The 17,211-nt window shown below is 31.7% G+C and overlaps 1 protein-coding gene across 1 annotated transcript in view; it reads left to right on the plus strand.

The window, feature by feature from the left end:
• The window catches only part of LOC143257820 (uncharacterized), a 50,926-nt gene that overhangs the window by 9,820 nt on the left and 23,895 nt on the right, over positions 1–17,211 (plus strand). Inside the window, exons 6-11 of the mRNA XM_076516847.1 lie at positions 8–169; positions 1,935–2,277; positions 6,769–6,938; positions 8,719–8,779; positions 11,000–11,142; positions 12,540–12,629. Of these exons, the coding sequence (XP_076372962.1) occupies positions 8–169; positions 1,935–2,277; positions 6,769–6,938; positions 8,719–8,779; positions 11,000–11,142; positions 12,540–12,629 (969 nt within the window). The remainder of the gene's footprint in view (positions 1–7; positions 170–1,934; positions 2,278–6,768; positions 6,939–8,718; positions 8,780–10,999; positions 11,143–12,539; positions 12,630–17,211) is intronic.

Below are 17,211 nucleotides of genomic sequence, written 5' to 3' on the forward strand. Positions count from 1 at the left end.
ATTTCAGAATACTGATACCCAAGAGATGTACGCACAGCTACTGTACAAAGATGCTAAGATTGTAGAGCTCAACAACAGTGTTCTTGAGAAAGAACGTCAAATAATAGACCTGCAGGAACATATTAAGGAAAAGGAAGAGGTCTTACAGGCTCGAAATCTTGCCATACAGGTGTGCACACTAATTTTGAATGTATCATAAAACAGTATTTTAACACAGAAGTTCATTATTTAATAATCTTGTGATGTTCCCTTAATTGAGTTTGTTAGTGGCTTGAAATGAACATTAAAATCTAACTAACTAAATGTCTCCCATTGACATTCTGGTTACTTAAACAACTCTGGGAACATCGAGACTAATTTGTTGGTTCACCAGTTCTGAATGATGAGTAAGGTTATTTTAAGTAAAATGTAATATAATAACTCAATAAATGATGCATAATTGGTATTGATATAAATATTATTAATTATTACTGTAATTGTGACTTGTAAATTACCCATATTACACTTCACCAACTTAATCTATGGCTCAAACTATAACATTTGTTGTTCATGAAAATTTATATAAATAGCATCTTAACCACCCCTTTCTGCCTACTAATGAGCTATGGTACTGGATGTAGCAGATACGATGTGCCTGACATTTAATATATATCAGAAAAATTTAAGTTTTGGGATTAATAATGCAGTCTACTCCTGTTGATACTTTGGTTGCTTGACCTGCTCAGCAGACAATAAGACCAGCTTTTTGGTTTGGAATTTCTTTTAAATAATGAATAAACTGAACTTATTAGCTTATGCTAGTAACTATAATTTTTGTATTTATCATTATCATTTCCCTTTATTAGGTCTTATTATTAGAAACTGTTTTGGGTCTAAATGGTGTATACTTTTTGGCTACTAATAATAGTTTCATATTATTTATTACTTCCATCTGCCTGTTCTTTGTGTTTCTTATCAGATGACAGAGTCAAGGTCATGTTATTTGTTATGTACTGTCTCATAATGCTATTAGTGTATTTTTTAACACATAAATCAGTTATATTTTAATTAGAATAACAGCACTTCAACAACTTGTGTGATTTTGTTATTCATTTAATTTATTTATTATTATTTTTTAACTTCAGAAACATCAGCATTTTAATTTTGAAGCATTGTCTCTGCCATCCTGCTACTCAACTCTATAGCCAAATGTGAATATGTTGTAGTAACTTACCTGAAGTGTCAAGTTAATCTGAAGTTACACTGTCAGAGCTCTTTAATGGGTATTCATAGGTTAGAAGTCAGTGTTGGGAGGGTTATGTTAAGCTTTTCTCATATTGGTATCATGTCCTTGAAATAACATATAGAATAGTGGATGAAACAAACTATTCTATATATATATAGTGTTTGTATATCCTTTCTATAAGTTATACTGTATTCTTTCTGTAACATTACTTTCATTAACAATATTGGTTAGAATCTTGTTACACCTATTTTTATTTGTTATGAATATAAATTTTGCATTATAAAGATTTGTTTAAATTATTAGCATAGTTTATAGACTTAGAACTAGCCTAAAATGCTGGCTAACTCTTTTGGAATATTATTTGGATTTTGGTCAAAAGTCCCTAACTGATGAAATAGTGCTTTCAAATCATTGTGCATAAAGTGTGAGTTTTATTAACTTCTGGTTTGTGTATATAGCTTGTTTAGATCAGAAGATAATAATTATTAATATAATCTCCTTCAGTTTGTAAAGTTAGTATTAAAATATAGTCACATAATACAATTTAAAAAAGTTTGTGTGCTGTAACTAATTTTGTGAACTTTTGTTCAAAATATTTTGTATTTACAAAGAAAAATCATAACTATTAAATATTGCAGATTTTTTGTGCAGTGTATGAAAAGTATTACAATAATAATTATAATAAATCATAAATCTTTACTCTGTTCAGTTGATGACAGAAGAGATGAGTAAGAGAGGAAAAACTGTCATTGATGAACTGGATGAAACGCGAGGACAGATGAAACTTATGCAGGAAAATTTTATAAGTGCAGAGTCAGGGTGGAAGGAAGAAAAGGAAAAATTTCAAAAAGATTTGCAAGATCTGCAAGAAAAACATGAGTTAGAGAAAAGTGAGAAAGAGACAAAAATTGATGAGCTTGAGTCAAACTTGAAGAAGCTAGAGTCAGTACGGTTTGAGCTTGTAACCAAAAATGCTCAACTCCAAGAAAAAGTTGTCTACATGCAGGAAAATTTGGAAAAATGGAAAGAAACTCAACAAAAGAAATATGAAGGTGAATAAAGGTGTTTTTAGTAAATTAACTAAATGTAATAATGAAAACGTAATTTTAATTTTACTTCTCTTTGGTTGTTATGATAGTATTTACATATATTTTTGAAATCCTTTTGGGTACTTTTCAGTTACATACAAAATTGTTTTATTTTTGGTTATATGTACACATTTATTATCTATATTAACTATAGTTAATAACTATAGATTTAGAAAATACTGAACAGTGTCATTATTTTATAATACTACCCATATTTTATATGAATACAGACAGTAAATGAGCAAGTTTTATTAACTTAGCAGTGTAATTTAAGTGTTTATTTCTTAGTCAGAACTATTTACAGATTGTGTTCTAAAACATTTTTAGCCTAATATATGAAATGTTTTAGCTAGATTATATAAGCTGACATATGGATAGAAACAGAGTTTACAGATAATCTAGAAATGAAAAATATTGTTGGTAAAAAATTAAAAAAAGCTTTTAAACTGATATATACCATGCCTCATAAAGATTTTTACAATTAAATTTGATTTGCAGTTTTTAGGATAAACATAACTGCAGCACAACCATGAGTTTGATATTCAACAAGCCAAAATTTTAATTTTACTGTAAAAATTTGATAGAAGGAAAACTACTGTGGGGGAAAATATTAACATCACCCTCTATGTTATATCTGCAAATTGATTTGCAATTATGATAAAAAGTTATTCACTTTATAAATATGATTGGCTGTGGTTTTGCTAGATACAAGACGAGGACAGTGTGAATCTTGTTAATCTATTCATGGTCATTGCTAGTTAGATGATGAAGCATTTAGCTACCTGAAGAGAGTCATAGGGAATTGAAAGTTTAGAAATAGAATGGATGTCAACAAATAATACAGATGGGAGAATAGCATTTTTGAATATCAAATTTATTCAAAACATTCCCAAAACTAAATTAGAATTATAGGATATGCTTGTAATTAGAATCATCAGTGTACCACATCTCAAAAACCTTGGATCCTTTAACCTGCAGCCCAGCATACTAACCACTAACTTGTTAAGAGTGGTTGCAAGGAAATGGTTTATGTGGGAAAATAGTAACTAAGAAAGCAGATGTTTCACAGATGAACAAAGTCAAATGTTTTAAATTTTGCAAAAAATTTATAAGATTGAGAAAACAAAAGGACAGTGTGATATAGACTGAAGAACCAAAGATTCAACTTTTTGAAAACTAGAAGAGTTTTTATGCAAAGGTGTGACTAGAAAAAATATGCAATTAAGAGCATTTTAGAAAAACAATAAAACATTATTACACACCCACTGTCATGTCAGACTTAATGACCAGCTAATTAAAAAGGTATTAGAAGAAATGTTATGGAATTGCCATCCCAAAGTTCTAATGCTAATTCAGTTGTAAGTTGGTGGTGCCAGTTGAAAATTAAGTCAAGTCAATGAATCATAGCTTTGTGAGATTGTGCAGCAAAACTGTGGAAGGAATTACTTGTTAATATTCTTATTGAAGTGGTATCATCATTGCTATATTATAATATAACTAAGAATAGAGAAGGACTTGCTAAATTTTAAATGTTTAGTTTATGCTCAAAAATTAACTGTGTGTGTTTAATACTGTAATATTTATTATAAATATAACATGAAAATCAAGATGACAATGTTATTTGGATTGCTTGATTAGTTGGACCTGGCATGGCTTAGTAGTAAGGGTGCTTGACTCATAATCTGTAGTTTGGGGTTTCAAATCCCTGTTACCAAACATGCTTGCCATTTCATCTTTGGGGTCATTATAATATGGCAGCAAGTCCAGTTATTTGTTGATGAAAAGGTAGTCCGAAAGTTGGTGGTGGGTGGTACCGACTATCTGCCTTTTCTCTAGTCTGTCACTGCTAAATTAGCTTCTTGAGAAATTTAAAGCAAAACAAATCTAAACTTGATTAGTTACAAAGAGGGACAATGACATTTAAAAATGAACTTTTTTCTCGAGTGTTGGTGTTTCATATTGCCAGAATTAAAAATTACGTTATGCAACAAAATTTTTACTTTTTATTGTTCCTGGGCAGAAAGTGTTATTTCCCAATTGCTTATGCCTAAAGTAAATGGAAGAGACTTATTTTTCTCTTCAAACTTTGCTTTTGTGACCTGGGAGTGTGTAACAAAAACATGATGGGAGACTGTATTTGGGGGCTGATACATGAAAGTGATTTACATTACAGTTGCAAATTTCAAAAAAACTATTCACTTCTAAACATTTCTATTCATTTTTGTATAACTTTAATATAAATACATGTAAATCTTGATTCATATGTTGTTTTATTCAGACCTTATGTGAATGAAAATGTGCAAATTTGCCCAGTTTTACATAGAAAATAGGTTAATTTCTAAATATCCTTATCCAGATCACAAAAGCAAGTGTTTGAAGGGAATAGTGGCCATTTTCTGTACTTTTACAACATAAGCAATTAAGAAATAACACATACTATCCAGGAACAAAATTTGTGTTACATAGTGTCATTTGTCTCAGATATTTAATAACTTTTTGTTAAATATCAATTTTTTTATTGTTTTTATTGGTATTTGTTTTTTTATATATATATATCTTCCAGAAACATGTCCCCAATCCATTAGTTGTATACTTTCAACACATACACAGGTAACTAAAGATGGTCAACTGATTTGATGCTACAAATTTATATAGAAAATAATTATTTAAAATCAAAATTATTTCATCATTCACCATATTATACAAAGACTTCAATTTTTTTGTGACTGATATATGATTCTACAGCATTATTCAATGTTATATGACCACTTATCTCTTCATTGGATTAGCACAAGATGATTATTTGAGGAATATGACTAGTTGTTTGTTAATTTCCAGAGTGAGTATTTTTTAATGTTAAATTAGTAATGCATGCAGTTTGTGTGAAGTCTAATTAAACAGCTCATTTCAGTGTTTTGCTTGCTATTATGACCAGGTCTCTGTTACGTGGGTATAAGAATAGTTTTCTAATATATTTCTTGTAAATAGGTGCACAGACTGAAACAGTAGTAGGGATATATGTACTTATTAAGTTGTTGTATAATTGGTATTTGATATATTAGCAATAAAACTGATTAATTAGAATCAATTGGTATTATCTAAATAACCACTTACTGACAAAAAAAAAAAAGAATCTTCAAATCTCTTCATGATTAAAATTTGAATGAAAATTCACAGACCAAAATAACTTTTGATTGCATCTTTTTATTGTTTTATATGTTGTTCTTCAACTTTTCCATTGATTCTAAAAATTAGTGTTTCTAAGCTTTCTTTCTTGACCCGAGTTTTATCAAAATTCATAGATTTCAAGCCCAAGTTTTATATATTGTTTTCCTACCAATGGTAAAGCTATAAATAGGAGTATAATCAGTTCTCATTTAAACACACAAATATTGTAAAGCAGGGCAGTTCAAGAGTCCATGGAATTTTTTAGGACACTTTCAATTGACCATTGTCTTACTTTGAGATACAGGGTGTAATATGTAGTGAAGTCTACCTATTTCAGATTCTGATGGGATGAGAAATATTACAAAAGTTTGTTTTGAATATTAGATCATTTGTTTTTGCAGAACCAAGTAAATCATTAGAGATGAAAAATGTCTATAATTACTTACCCAATGTCTATAAGATACAAATAACTTTGATTTTGAAAATTTGTAATACAGTAATTACATATATGTGGAAGATGAAGAAGGAAAACATAATGTTCTGAAAGAGATTGAGTATTACCATTTATGTTTATTTAATAATTATTATGCATGTGTTTCCTATCAAGTCATCAACCCATTAGAGGTTGGGCTAGGTAGAGATTGCAGAATCAAACCTCATTTGGTTGTCGTGTTTCTGGCCACAAGATGATAAATAGTAATAGATGGTTTACTTCATGTCAGAGCTTGAAATTGACTATGAACATCATTTGTGAATCTGTGACACAAAAAAGAAAGAGCTAGTTGCAGAACTTAATTCAGGACAAAACTTGTTCTAATATAATGCTGAATATTATCAGTGCAGGCTTCTCCCATAATTATTATGTCTGTATTTTGTTAAGTCATGACCAGTCTGTTAGTCCTAGGACTGGTCAGAGTTTCAGTAATCAAATTTGAGTGGTTATTCATTTTTCTGACTACATTGTAAATTGTCTTAAAGACCATCAGTAAATAGATTTGCTAATTGTAGGAAATGTTTATCATATAATCGACTAATTATTGGTAATTAATTAATCAGCAGCTGTCTTATTTTAATATCATAATTTCTCTAAGGTTTTTTAAGTAGACATGGATAAAAGTATCAAAACAGTGATATTTTCCAGTTACAAATTATTTTCTGACATCACAAAATTAAGATCTTTTAATTTTCTAGTCCAGTCTTATAGAGGAGTTGTGAAATATCATGAGTCATGAGTGAAGTTGGTAGTCGATTGTGATTTCATATTTATTATTTTAATTTGTTCTTTAGAAGAACGAAATAGCCTACACCGTGATCTTGAAGAAAAAAGTTCTCAGGTAGCAGAACTGAAGAAACTTCTAGATGAAACCAACAGTGAAACTGAGAACAAAATTTTGAAAGCCAGAGTTAAAGAGAGAAGTAAAATAAAAGCTTTAGAAAGATATATTGAAGAATTAAAGGTTTTGTACACTAAATTATTTTGGCTTTAATATTGTGTATTTCTTGTCTTTCTTTGGTTTTAACTTTCAAAAACTAGTTTATTTTTTAATCTGTGATGATGAGAAAACCCACTTGTAGAGAAAATTATATATGAATAAAACGACTGGTATGGGAAGAGAAAGCACTGTGTTGAGGAGCGAACAACATTTTGACCTTCTTCGGTCATTGTCAGGTTCACAAAGAAAGAAAGAGGTAACTGACCGATAGCTGACTACATGTTTGAAGGTGGTTGTGTAATTGAGTGTAGGAACGTAGAGGGCATGCATAGATGTTGGATTGTATTTATTAATATCGGTATAAAGGTGTTACATTTGTATTTGTTTATTTTGGGCTTGAGTTGTTGTATAAGTAAGGCTTCTTTAATTTTGCATTTGTTTATGTTTGTTTCTTTATTTAGTATTTGGGTGTTTTCTATAGTTATGTTGTGTTTATTTGATTTGCAGTGTTTGAAAACGTGTGAAGGTGACTTCTTGTGTTCTGTGAATCTGGTTTCCATTTTTCTACTTGTTTCTCTAATAGAAGTCATGGCATTTATCACATTGTATTTTATCAATAATATTGGTGTTGTGTTTGTTAGTATATAAACATGTATAGCTTATTTCTTATATTTGTATCTAATTCTTCTGTTTAGACAATTTTGGATAATTTATAATAATTTGTAGATAAGAAATAAATTATACAAAGTTTTTAAACATTTTAAGGACATTTTATACTCTTAGTTACATATCTTAAAACATCATATTGTATGTGGGAAAAAAAAGTTTTAATAGATATTCTAACACATCATTATTAGTAGTTTAACCCAATTTTTTTTATGCTGTATCTGTACATATTAATCAGTGCATCAGTCACAAAGTTCAAGGAAAAAATGATCCAGTTGCATTTTAGTTTTGTATTTTTTAATCCACATTTGAAAAATATTTTTATATGAAACATAAATATGTAGCTATGAATACTTATCTAATATATGATTAATAAGATATATGATATTTTATATATATGTAAAAACAGCTGGTTTGGGTTGAGAAAATTTTTATGTAGAGGAGCGAACAATGTTTCGACCTTCTTTGGTCATTGTCAGGTTTGCAAAGAAAGAAAGAAGTAACTTACCAATAGTTACACAACCCCTTTCAAAGATGTGGTCAGCTATCTGTCAGTTTCCTCTTTCTTTCTTTTGACCGAAGAAGGTCAAAACGTTGTTCGCTTCTCTACATAAAAAAATTTTCTCAACTCAAACCAGCCATTTTTACATATACTTTTCTCTACAAGTGGATTTTCTCATCATCACTGATTATGATATTTTATGTTATACTGGTTGTAGCATTGACACTTTGTGTATATTATTTATGTTATACTGGTTGTAGCATTGACACTTTGTGTATATTATTTATGTTATACTGGTTGTAGCATTGACACTTTGTGTATATTATTTATGTTATACTGGTTGTAGCATTGACACTTGTGTATATTATTTATGTTATACTGGTTGTAGCATTGACACTTTCTGTTTATTATTTATGTTGTACTGGTTGTACCATTGACACTTTCTGTTTATTATTTATGTTATACTGGTTGTACCATTAACACTTTATCTATTAATGATGTACTTGTAAAATATTTTCTTTTCAAGCAACGTTCTCATTTAAAAGTTAACTTTACAATTTTTTTATGAAAAAATTGATTTTAAAAGAAATCTTACAGCATAATGTTTAATCATCTTGGTATTCTGTGCCTTTACAGGGAGAAGAAACAAGAAAAGAATCAACACTCCAGGAATCTTTAGAAGGACTAGAAGACAAAGGTATACTCCAGTTGTGATTTAATGATTTTATGAATATCTAAAGAGTGATCTTATAGTTCATATCTATTTATATGCAATCTTAGTTTTTAAATTATTAGCTGAATGTAAAAATATGCTCCAAAATCAAAGGCTAAACAATACTTTTATAGACATTTAGTCTATAAAATATATACAGTGCATTCAAATTCTACACCAGGTCTTCTTTTGTTTCTGTTAGATATCACTGTATAGTTATTTTATTCATTCTTTGTTTTCTTATATGATTTTTTGTTTCTGAAATCATAATTTTTTTTTATGCTCAAGTGAGAAGTGAGTTAGGGCAGGTTTCTATTTTTTAATTGTTTTCTGTAATTATTCACCATGTCTAAGAAGCTGGAATTAATATTTTTCAATATTTTGATATTTGGAAACATTAATTTCCCTGGAAAGCTCTTGAAAAATTTTGGCTATCTTGTTTTCTATATTCAATAATGAAGTAGGTGACATTAATAAAAGATTGATATGACTGTATTTTCTTCTGTCATCCTTCTCCAAACACAGCCATTGTTATCAATATGTGGCTGAAAACACAGGAGTTTATTATTCAGAAACTTCACATTATTAATAGAGCAGAAAATATGCCTGGCTTTGAAACAATAGATTGTTTGTGTCAATGGGTTTGCTTTTGCAGCCATTGACTTTGTTTTGCTGATTAAAGCATCACAACATATTGAGTTGGGATATCATTTTGAAGCCTGTTGATCTCATTTATGCTTTAACTGCATCCTTAGGGTACATTGAAGATGCCCTTTCTCCAATATTTTGTGTTCTTTGGCTCTGCATTGTTAAACATTATTGCTGTATTATAATGTTTTCTCTCTGTCTATAGGTCTGTGTGGAGGTATCACTGGTTAAATTATCAGTATCTAAGGTCTGAACATTTGATCCCTAGAATGAAGGCCTGAATTTGCTATATTTTAGTTCATGGAAGTAAATCATTCTTATAAAGCATGATTAACCCTCTATGGAAGGCCTGTACAGCAGTATGTTTATAACTGACTTCTGTTTCAAATGCTAAACAATGAGTCTGAGAGTCAGTTTGAATGAAGGTGACTACTGAGTCATTCATAAACTATTGGGTGAATCTCAAGTCATTGACACTATGGTGAAATTGATTTCTTAAATAATAATCAGTAGGTTTAGGAAATTTTCACTAGTTTGAATAAACCTGGTTGCTATATCATTCATTAGTTAATGTGTCTGTCATAGGTCATTGCCATTATGGTCAGAGGTGACTTTTATATTATTTTTTTATAGCTGATCAATGAGCATCAGAGACATCTGTCAGGTTAATTGAAGTCAACTTGTAAGTTGCTAAATGAATTCCTTAATAATTGCTAATCTACAAATCTAGAAGTTGTTGGCAGTGTATTCATAGTTGACAACCTTGTTACTCACTAGTCAACAGGTCTAGTGGGTTGATGCCAGTGTTTTGCAAGGTGGCTTCCATGTCAGTTGTTATTTGCTAGAAACTGCTTTCAACATAGTTGATGTTAATTTACTTGATTGGTGATATTGTCTTTGCTAACTTGGGAAGTTTAATAAATTAGGTTAAATTATTGATGTCTCATATTTCATTATGCATTTAGAATGTCAGCATTGTAGTATTTCTCAATCTTTAAATTAGTTTATTAGTCTACAGATCTATAAACTTCTAATTGATGGATGTGTTTATATACTTGCAATATTAATTATGCCTTTGTAATGAAATTTAACGTGTTCTATTTTACCAATGTAAAAGTTGCTTTTTGATCAATTAGGATAAAATTTTCAAGTAAATACAAGATATTTTCTGTTAATTGGTTTCAGATGTAAAAATAGTTTTCTAGCACTTGCTTTACTGCTTAAAAATATAGCTTGCTTACTTGCATTAAAGATATAGCACTTAGTCATTTGTTAAAAGATACAATATTTTTATAGAAAATACATTCGTGTGTGTGTGTTTTTGAAGATAAACAGAATACTTGTTTACTTTATAGACAATGAACTGTGTTTTATCTTTTGCTTAAAGTTAAAATTATTACTTTTAGCCTAAAATTGAAATATTTGTGTGTGGTAGAAATACTACTTCAGCTTATGATAAGCAAAAATAAAATTATTACCAAAAATAAAGACATCTGAAAAAATTCTATCAAAAGATAGAATTTGTGTAATTATAAAAGTAATTTATTGTTATTTTAGATGTAATAAACAAAGAACAATCATATATAGAGCAAGTTCTTGCTCAAGAAAACAAAAACCTGATGATCAAATGCACATCATTAGAGGAAGAGCAGTACCAGTTGTTGGACAAAGTTAGTAATCTCCAATCAATTGCAAATCAGGTGTGATACCTTGCTTCTCTGTGAATTTAACATAGCAGTTTTTTCTGTGAAATAAAAATTATCAGTGTTTAATTACATGTTAAATGAATAAATGTTTACAAATACTTGTATCAGATTGAAGCTTTTTTGTAATAATCATTGTTAATTTTACTTTCTTTATATAGTTTATACAAGTTTTTTTTAGAAAACTTTTACCTCAACACATAATTTGAACAAAGATAAAATTTAATTTTTTTTCTTTTAGATTTTTGTGTATCATAGTTCATGTTTTGTAGCTGTGAAACTACAGACATTTTGTATAGTTTTGAGTACTTTTTCTGAAGATGAAAGTTGTCCTGAGATTAAAATTTTGTTTTTCTAACTTGTGCTCAGCCATGATACACTGATCTCAGTTATATTTAACAAAAGCATGGGAACTAAAGGAGTTAAATCATAGTGTGCTCCATGAAATTTTTACCTGTCTTCAGTATTACAAAATGACTGATTATTGTATAAATTATAAATTTCAGTTTTACTTCTGATAAAGAATTAATTTGATGGTAATTAATATTACTATAAAGTTAAATTTAAAATTTCTGGTGAATTAATTAAGTTGTAGATACTAACCATGTGTGCATTGATGAAGGTCAAATTTAAATGTCATGACCTTTTATACAGTATCAATTAACATGGTATTGTGTATTTGAAGTGAGAATTACCCTTACATTGCAATAGGAAAATATAATCTTCAAAAAAAGAAACGCAAAAGACAAAATATGAGACAAATTGTTAACAAATTTATTCCGGATAGTTCTGTATGACGTGTGAAACTTTGCACATTCACTGCTGAACATCCAAAGTCTTCAAAGGCGAAGTCCACGCTCACTAGTTGAAGTTTAACGTCAATAACGAGTATGCCCCCCGTGAGCATCAATAACTGCTTGGCATCTCCTGCCCATGGAAGCGATGAGATGACAAATCACAACCTGTGGAATGGCTGTCCACTCAGCCTGCAAAGCTGCTGCAAGCTGAGGTAGAGTCTGCGGTTGAGGTTGTCGCCATCACAGACGTCGGTCCAACTTGTCCTAAAGATGTTCGATGGGGTTTAAATCTGGTGATCTGGAGGGCCAAGGAAGAACGTTGATGTTGTCGTGAGTCAGGCTGCGTGAGGACGGGCATTGTCATGTTGAGAAACATCATTGACTTTCACCATGATGAGTTGCACATGGGGCCTAAGAATCTCGTCAAATTAGCTCTAATGTGATTTGTATTAATTTAGTGATATATCCACCACAATTTTTTTTGGTTTATTATTAGAACAGGCCTAGAACTACTTGAGGGTGTAATTATTCATAACAAGCCTCGTAGTTTTTCACACTGTAAAACTTAAACTTATGATGAAGTTTCTTTTGATATAGTTCCAGGAACAGCTGAAGCAACAACAGGAGGCAAAACGGGCACTAGAAGTTCAGTCTGAAGAGATGGAAGAAACTCTCAATCAAAATTTGGTTTGTACTTTTTTTCACTTCAGAAATGCTACCTTACTTGTCATTTGCCCATAAGATACGATTGCCATGAACCTTGAGCTAACTCCCACCCAAGTTTGCGTGTTATTGTTCCAAAACATTCTTATTTTACAAATATATTTTAAATTTTAGTAAAGAAAAGCATTGTCAAAATATATTTGTAAAATAAGAATGTTCTGGAACAACAACTTACCTCCATACTCAGAAATGCTATCTTGGTTGTCATCTGCCTATAAGATTTGCATGCCACGAACCTTGAGCTAACTCCCACCCAAATTTGCATGTTTAATGTAAACTGTAGTGGTGCATCACAACTTCCATGCACGTTAGCTTCTCCTATGCACTTACGATAAATTCAGTCTTTTCCTCAGCATTACATGGAACAGACATGTTCATATTTCTTGTCTGAGTTTGTGAGATGTGCAAGCATTCACAAAATGTTGATTTTCATGTTGCATTGGCTTGAGTTTCAGAAACTTTACTTCTTTTCATGAATTCTCAAATGACAGTGACTTTAACTTTATTCTATGCGAATGATGATTTTACACACACTCCAGTTCTGCTTTGGCTTCTGAAGGCTTGTTTAATGTTTGTTCAATATGTTATGAACTATCTCATACTTACAAGACCTATCCTTTCCATTACTTCAGCTGATGTACTTTGTCTTCAATTATGATTGACCAATTGGACATTGCATTTAACCTGACTTGCTTTGAATAATGCCTTACCATTCTAGGAATGTCCTCAACCTTCTAATATCTTTCTAACTATAGTTTTTTCTTTATTTTTCACCTATGCTAAGTCCTTTAATATTTCCTATTATTTACTCCCTCAACAAATTCTTAGGATTGTTAGCTTTCCTTCATTGCAGAATATTAGTGTTTTTTTTTTCTTTTCTTTCTCAAACAAGTCTATACTATCACTCAATTTTTTGCAATATGGTACATTAACCTCTGCTGTTCTTGTTTAGTTCTTCTGTCTCTCTCTCTCTGATCAGTTTCTCTGTTGAGGGAGTTGATTTCTCTATTTTTCTTCTTTTTTCAGTACTGGATGTGAAGTTGCCAGATAGATATATCATGTTCTGTTCTTAACATATGTTCTATTCTGGAGTTTGGGGGGGTGAGATCCCCTACAGTTTCTTGAATTTGAGGTGAAGACAGTATAATTCTCATTTTACCCTACATGGATTTTGGTTCCTAGTGGCATGGGTTTTGTATGTAGTTGGCTTGTCAAATGCAGTTCATTGCTCCTAACCACTCTGCACCTGTGGGCACTTCTGTTGTTCTTTTACCTGCATTCCTAGGATGTACTACTGTTTTCCCACCCATATATACCACATGTTTTTCAATGAGCAAAAATTATATCTGATTCAGATGTAGTGCTGTCTCCTGCATCAGATCTTTGAATCTGACTCTTATTTCAAGTTGTGTCTTTCAGACACTTTCAAAAGGTGCTTCTTTTCTTTCCTCATTTTGGTCTCTTCACCTATTCATTGTGGATTCCAGCTTTTAGTGGAGGTAATGTAGCATATCAAAAGTTACTATTTTCCAAAACCAAATATGTATTTTTGATGGGTACTTTCCTCATCTCACACTTCCTACCTTTCTTCCCAACTGAATACTGGTGCTTCCAGTTTCTGTCAAAATTTGAAGTGATAGTCTGGTGGAATTGAATAAAGGAAGTCACATTCAGAGTGAGAGTATGTGGCATTCTCATTGGTTGAGAGTTGTCATATGATAATTTACATGAGAAATGCATTGGAATGTGTCATTTCCAATGGAGGGGAGGCAGAAAGCTTGTATCATGCATGAGAAATATTTTTTGCTGCCTTCTATATATAATACATTCTCAGTATTGGAAAAATATTTCTTCTGTTTTGACCCTCCTTACTTAGTTCCTCTCTTGTTGGATCTCGATGCTTTCTGTATTGATGTGCACCTTCTTTCTCTTTTCTTTTGTTCTTCATGTGGCTCCCTTTCTTTCCCCAGAAGTCTTCAGTAATGTTCCTGTTTTGCTTGAAAGTTATTCTAAAGTATCAGTCCTCATTATCCTCCCTTGTTTTTCTTGCTTTGCTCTTTGATTTTTGTTCATCTGATTCTATCTTCCCCTACTCTTCCAATTCTATCTTTCAGCCCTTTCCTTTTTTTCATGTCCTTCCACTACTCACAATTTCATTTGTCACCATTCTTGTTGGTGACTATCCTAAGGAGTCGGGTACCTGTATCTCTCTCTCTCTCTCTCTATTTACCATTGGTCTCAGTTTTCTTTCAGATGATGGGTATTTTTCAGGTTCTTTCCAACTGTTCTCTTAGTGTTTAGTCTCTTCATTTCGTGGTCTCCAAGGAGACCAGTGACTGACATCTGGTAACCTCCCTGTTATATCTCAACCACTTTCTGGTTGTTCCACAATTCTGAATAGAGTTTTAGTGGTGGCTACCTGTGCCTTACCATTCCCCCAGGCTAGATATCTGTTTCTTTGCCAGTGCATCCATCTCAACTTGGGGCACATCTCTGAATGACAATGTGATTTCTAGTATTTGCCCATTTTATGCCGTTCTCTTGGATCAGTTGGTCATAGTCCACTCTGACAATTTCATAATTGTTTCTTTTATTAAATGTCAAGGGTGCAACTATTCCAGAATCTTTTGCTTTCAAGTTTTAGACCTACTATTCTGGAAGGATTTGCATTGGACTCATAGTTTTGCTTTTTATGTACAGGTATTGATGAATCTTGAGGTGGACTGCTTCCCTCAACTGGGTTTTATTCTGCTCACAGAGTGGTCTCTTCATCTCTAGGTCTTGAATTGGGTCTGCTCTCAGTTAGGCACGTTTCTCCTACATGCCTTTGCTACCCTTCTGAACTCCAAGCTTCATCTTTTCTTCTCCACTGTTTCTCTTTAGCTCTGGTTCTTGATTCTCCCAGTCATAACAAGTCTTACCTTTTTCTATATGTGTATTCTCCTTTTTGTATTTTTTTTTTTAGTACTTGCCTTGTTACATGACATTCCTTGTTGGATCCTATTAGTAACACCTTTTTGGGTTTCTCAGTCTTGGTTTGCTTGGCATCCAGATCTCCTCTCCTCTACCTAATATCCCATCTGTAATGCTTCAGCCTCACAAATCCCTTCCTTCTTTGCTGAACTCACTAATTCCCCTGGGTGATTGAGACCGTATTATAGCTTACTCTGTTTTCATAAGTGACCCATTGGTTATTTGTTCTTTGTACTAACTTTCTCTTAAAACACATTTCCTCGTCTACTGTCATTTGTACATCTATGTTACTGATGCTTTTTGCACTCTTTCACTGCACTTTATTCTCTTCTACCAGAACTGGTCTTTCCTTCCTCAAACTTCTGTTGCTTGAAGAGGTGACCATACTTTCACACTTATACCTCTGTGACAGTTTAATTCCAGATTGACTCCTGTGTATTTTCAGGATGTTTGGTGTTTTTGTCATGAACTTGTTCTTTTCGAGATCACTGTTCTTGTCTGTTTCTACCTTTTATACCCTCTTCTTTCAAAGATCTGTCTCTCCTGCTCTCACTGGATGGGTCTGTCAACTTTTCTGGTTGACATATGTTTCCCTGGATGTTGATGCTTGCAGCCTATTTAACATTTCTTCACATCTAATTTGTCTCCTGTCTTACTTTCTTGCATTTCATGTTTGCTGGCCCTTAGTTGAGATTCTTCAGGCTGGCATATGGACAAATCCTTACAAGTTTGTCTTTCACTAACTTTCTCATCTAACTGATTTATTTTCTGTGGGATTTCAACTCTCTCTGGTTGCTTTTCTTCACTGTCTTTGAGAGAGATAAGTACAGTTTTTTTTTAAGCTCCCACTTTACATTAATGGAATCCTGCTTGGTGGCTAGCATTGCCTCCATGGTATGTTTATTTACCAAAATTTGTATTGAGCAAGGATAATGGAAAATGTTCAGACCATTTGCTGTGCAATCTGATGAAGTTGGCTCTTGGTGTGCACACTATATGGAGCTACAGCCATCAGGTGTTGCACTCCATTAATTTTCCATTCAGGCACTTTTTGAAGTAAGCTCAGTTAGGTTTTAAGGATTTTGCACCACACACTCCATCATTTCATCTTGAGATTCTAACATTCCTGTGTGGAGAGGGGAGTTATTTTCTAATAACTTAACAGTCTAAAAATGTATTTCCAATGGATACATCTGCAACTATTCATAAAACCATTTCCATTGTTGTTTTTGTCTCGTATAAAAATGAAATTATCATCAGTGCAGCCACATAGGGATTTACTGCTTATGGAGGCTGTGTCAGCCTCTTATTAATGGAGGGCTTTTGTCACATAATGACATAATGCTGAACATGTGAATTTAGATAACAGTTTGTTCAAGGCTAATGGTGTACAAATAAAGAGTAGTTATCAGAAATACATTTCCAGGCCAGGAAAGTGTTAATTATCACTAACTCATTATGATTTGTATTAATTAAGGTACTAAACTTTTTAATTAAATGTATTGGTAAGAAACAATTGAGATTTAAAGTTATATAACTCTTTGAATAAGCCACTATGGAAACTAATATAAAG

Source organism: Tachypleus tridentatus, chromosome 7, assembly GCF_004210375.1.
Source record: "Tachypleus tridentatus isolate NWPU-2018 chromosome 7, ASM421037v1, whole genome shotgun sequence".
In the NCBI taxonomy this organism is placed as follows: domain Eukaryota; kingdom Metazoa; phylum Arthropoda; class Merostomata; order Xiphosura; family Limulidae; genus Tachypleus; species Tachypleus tridentatus.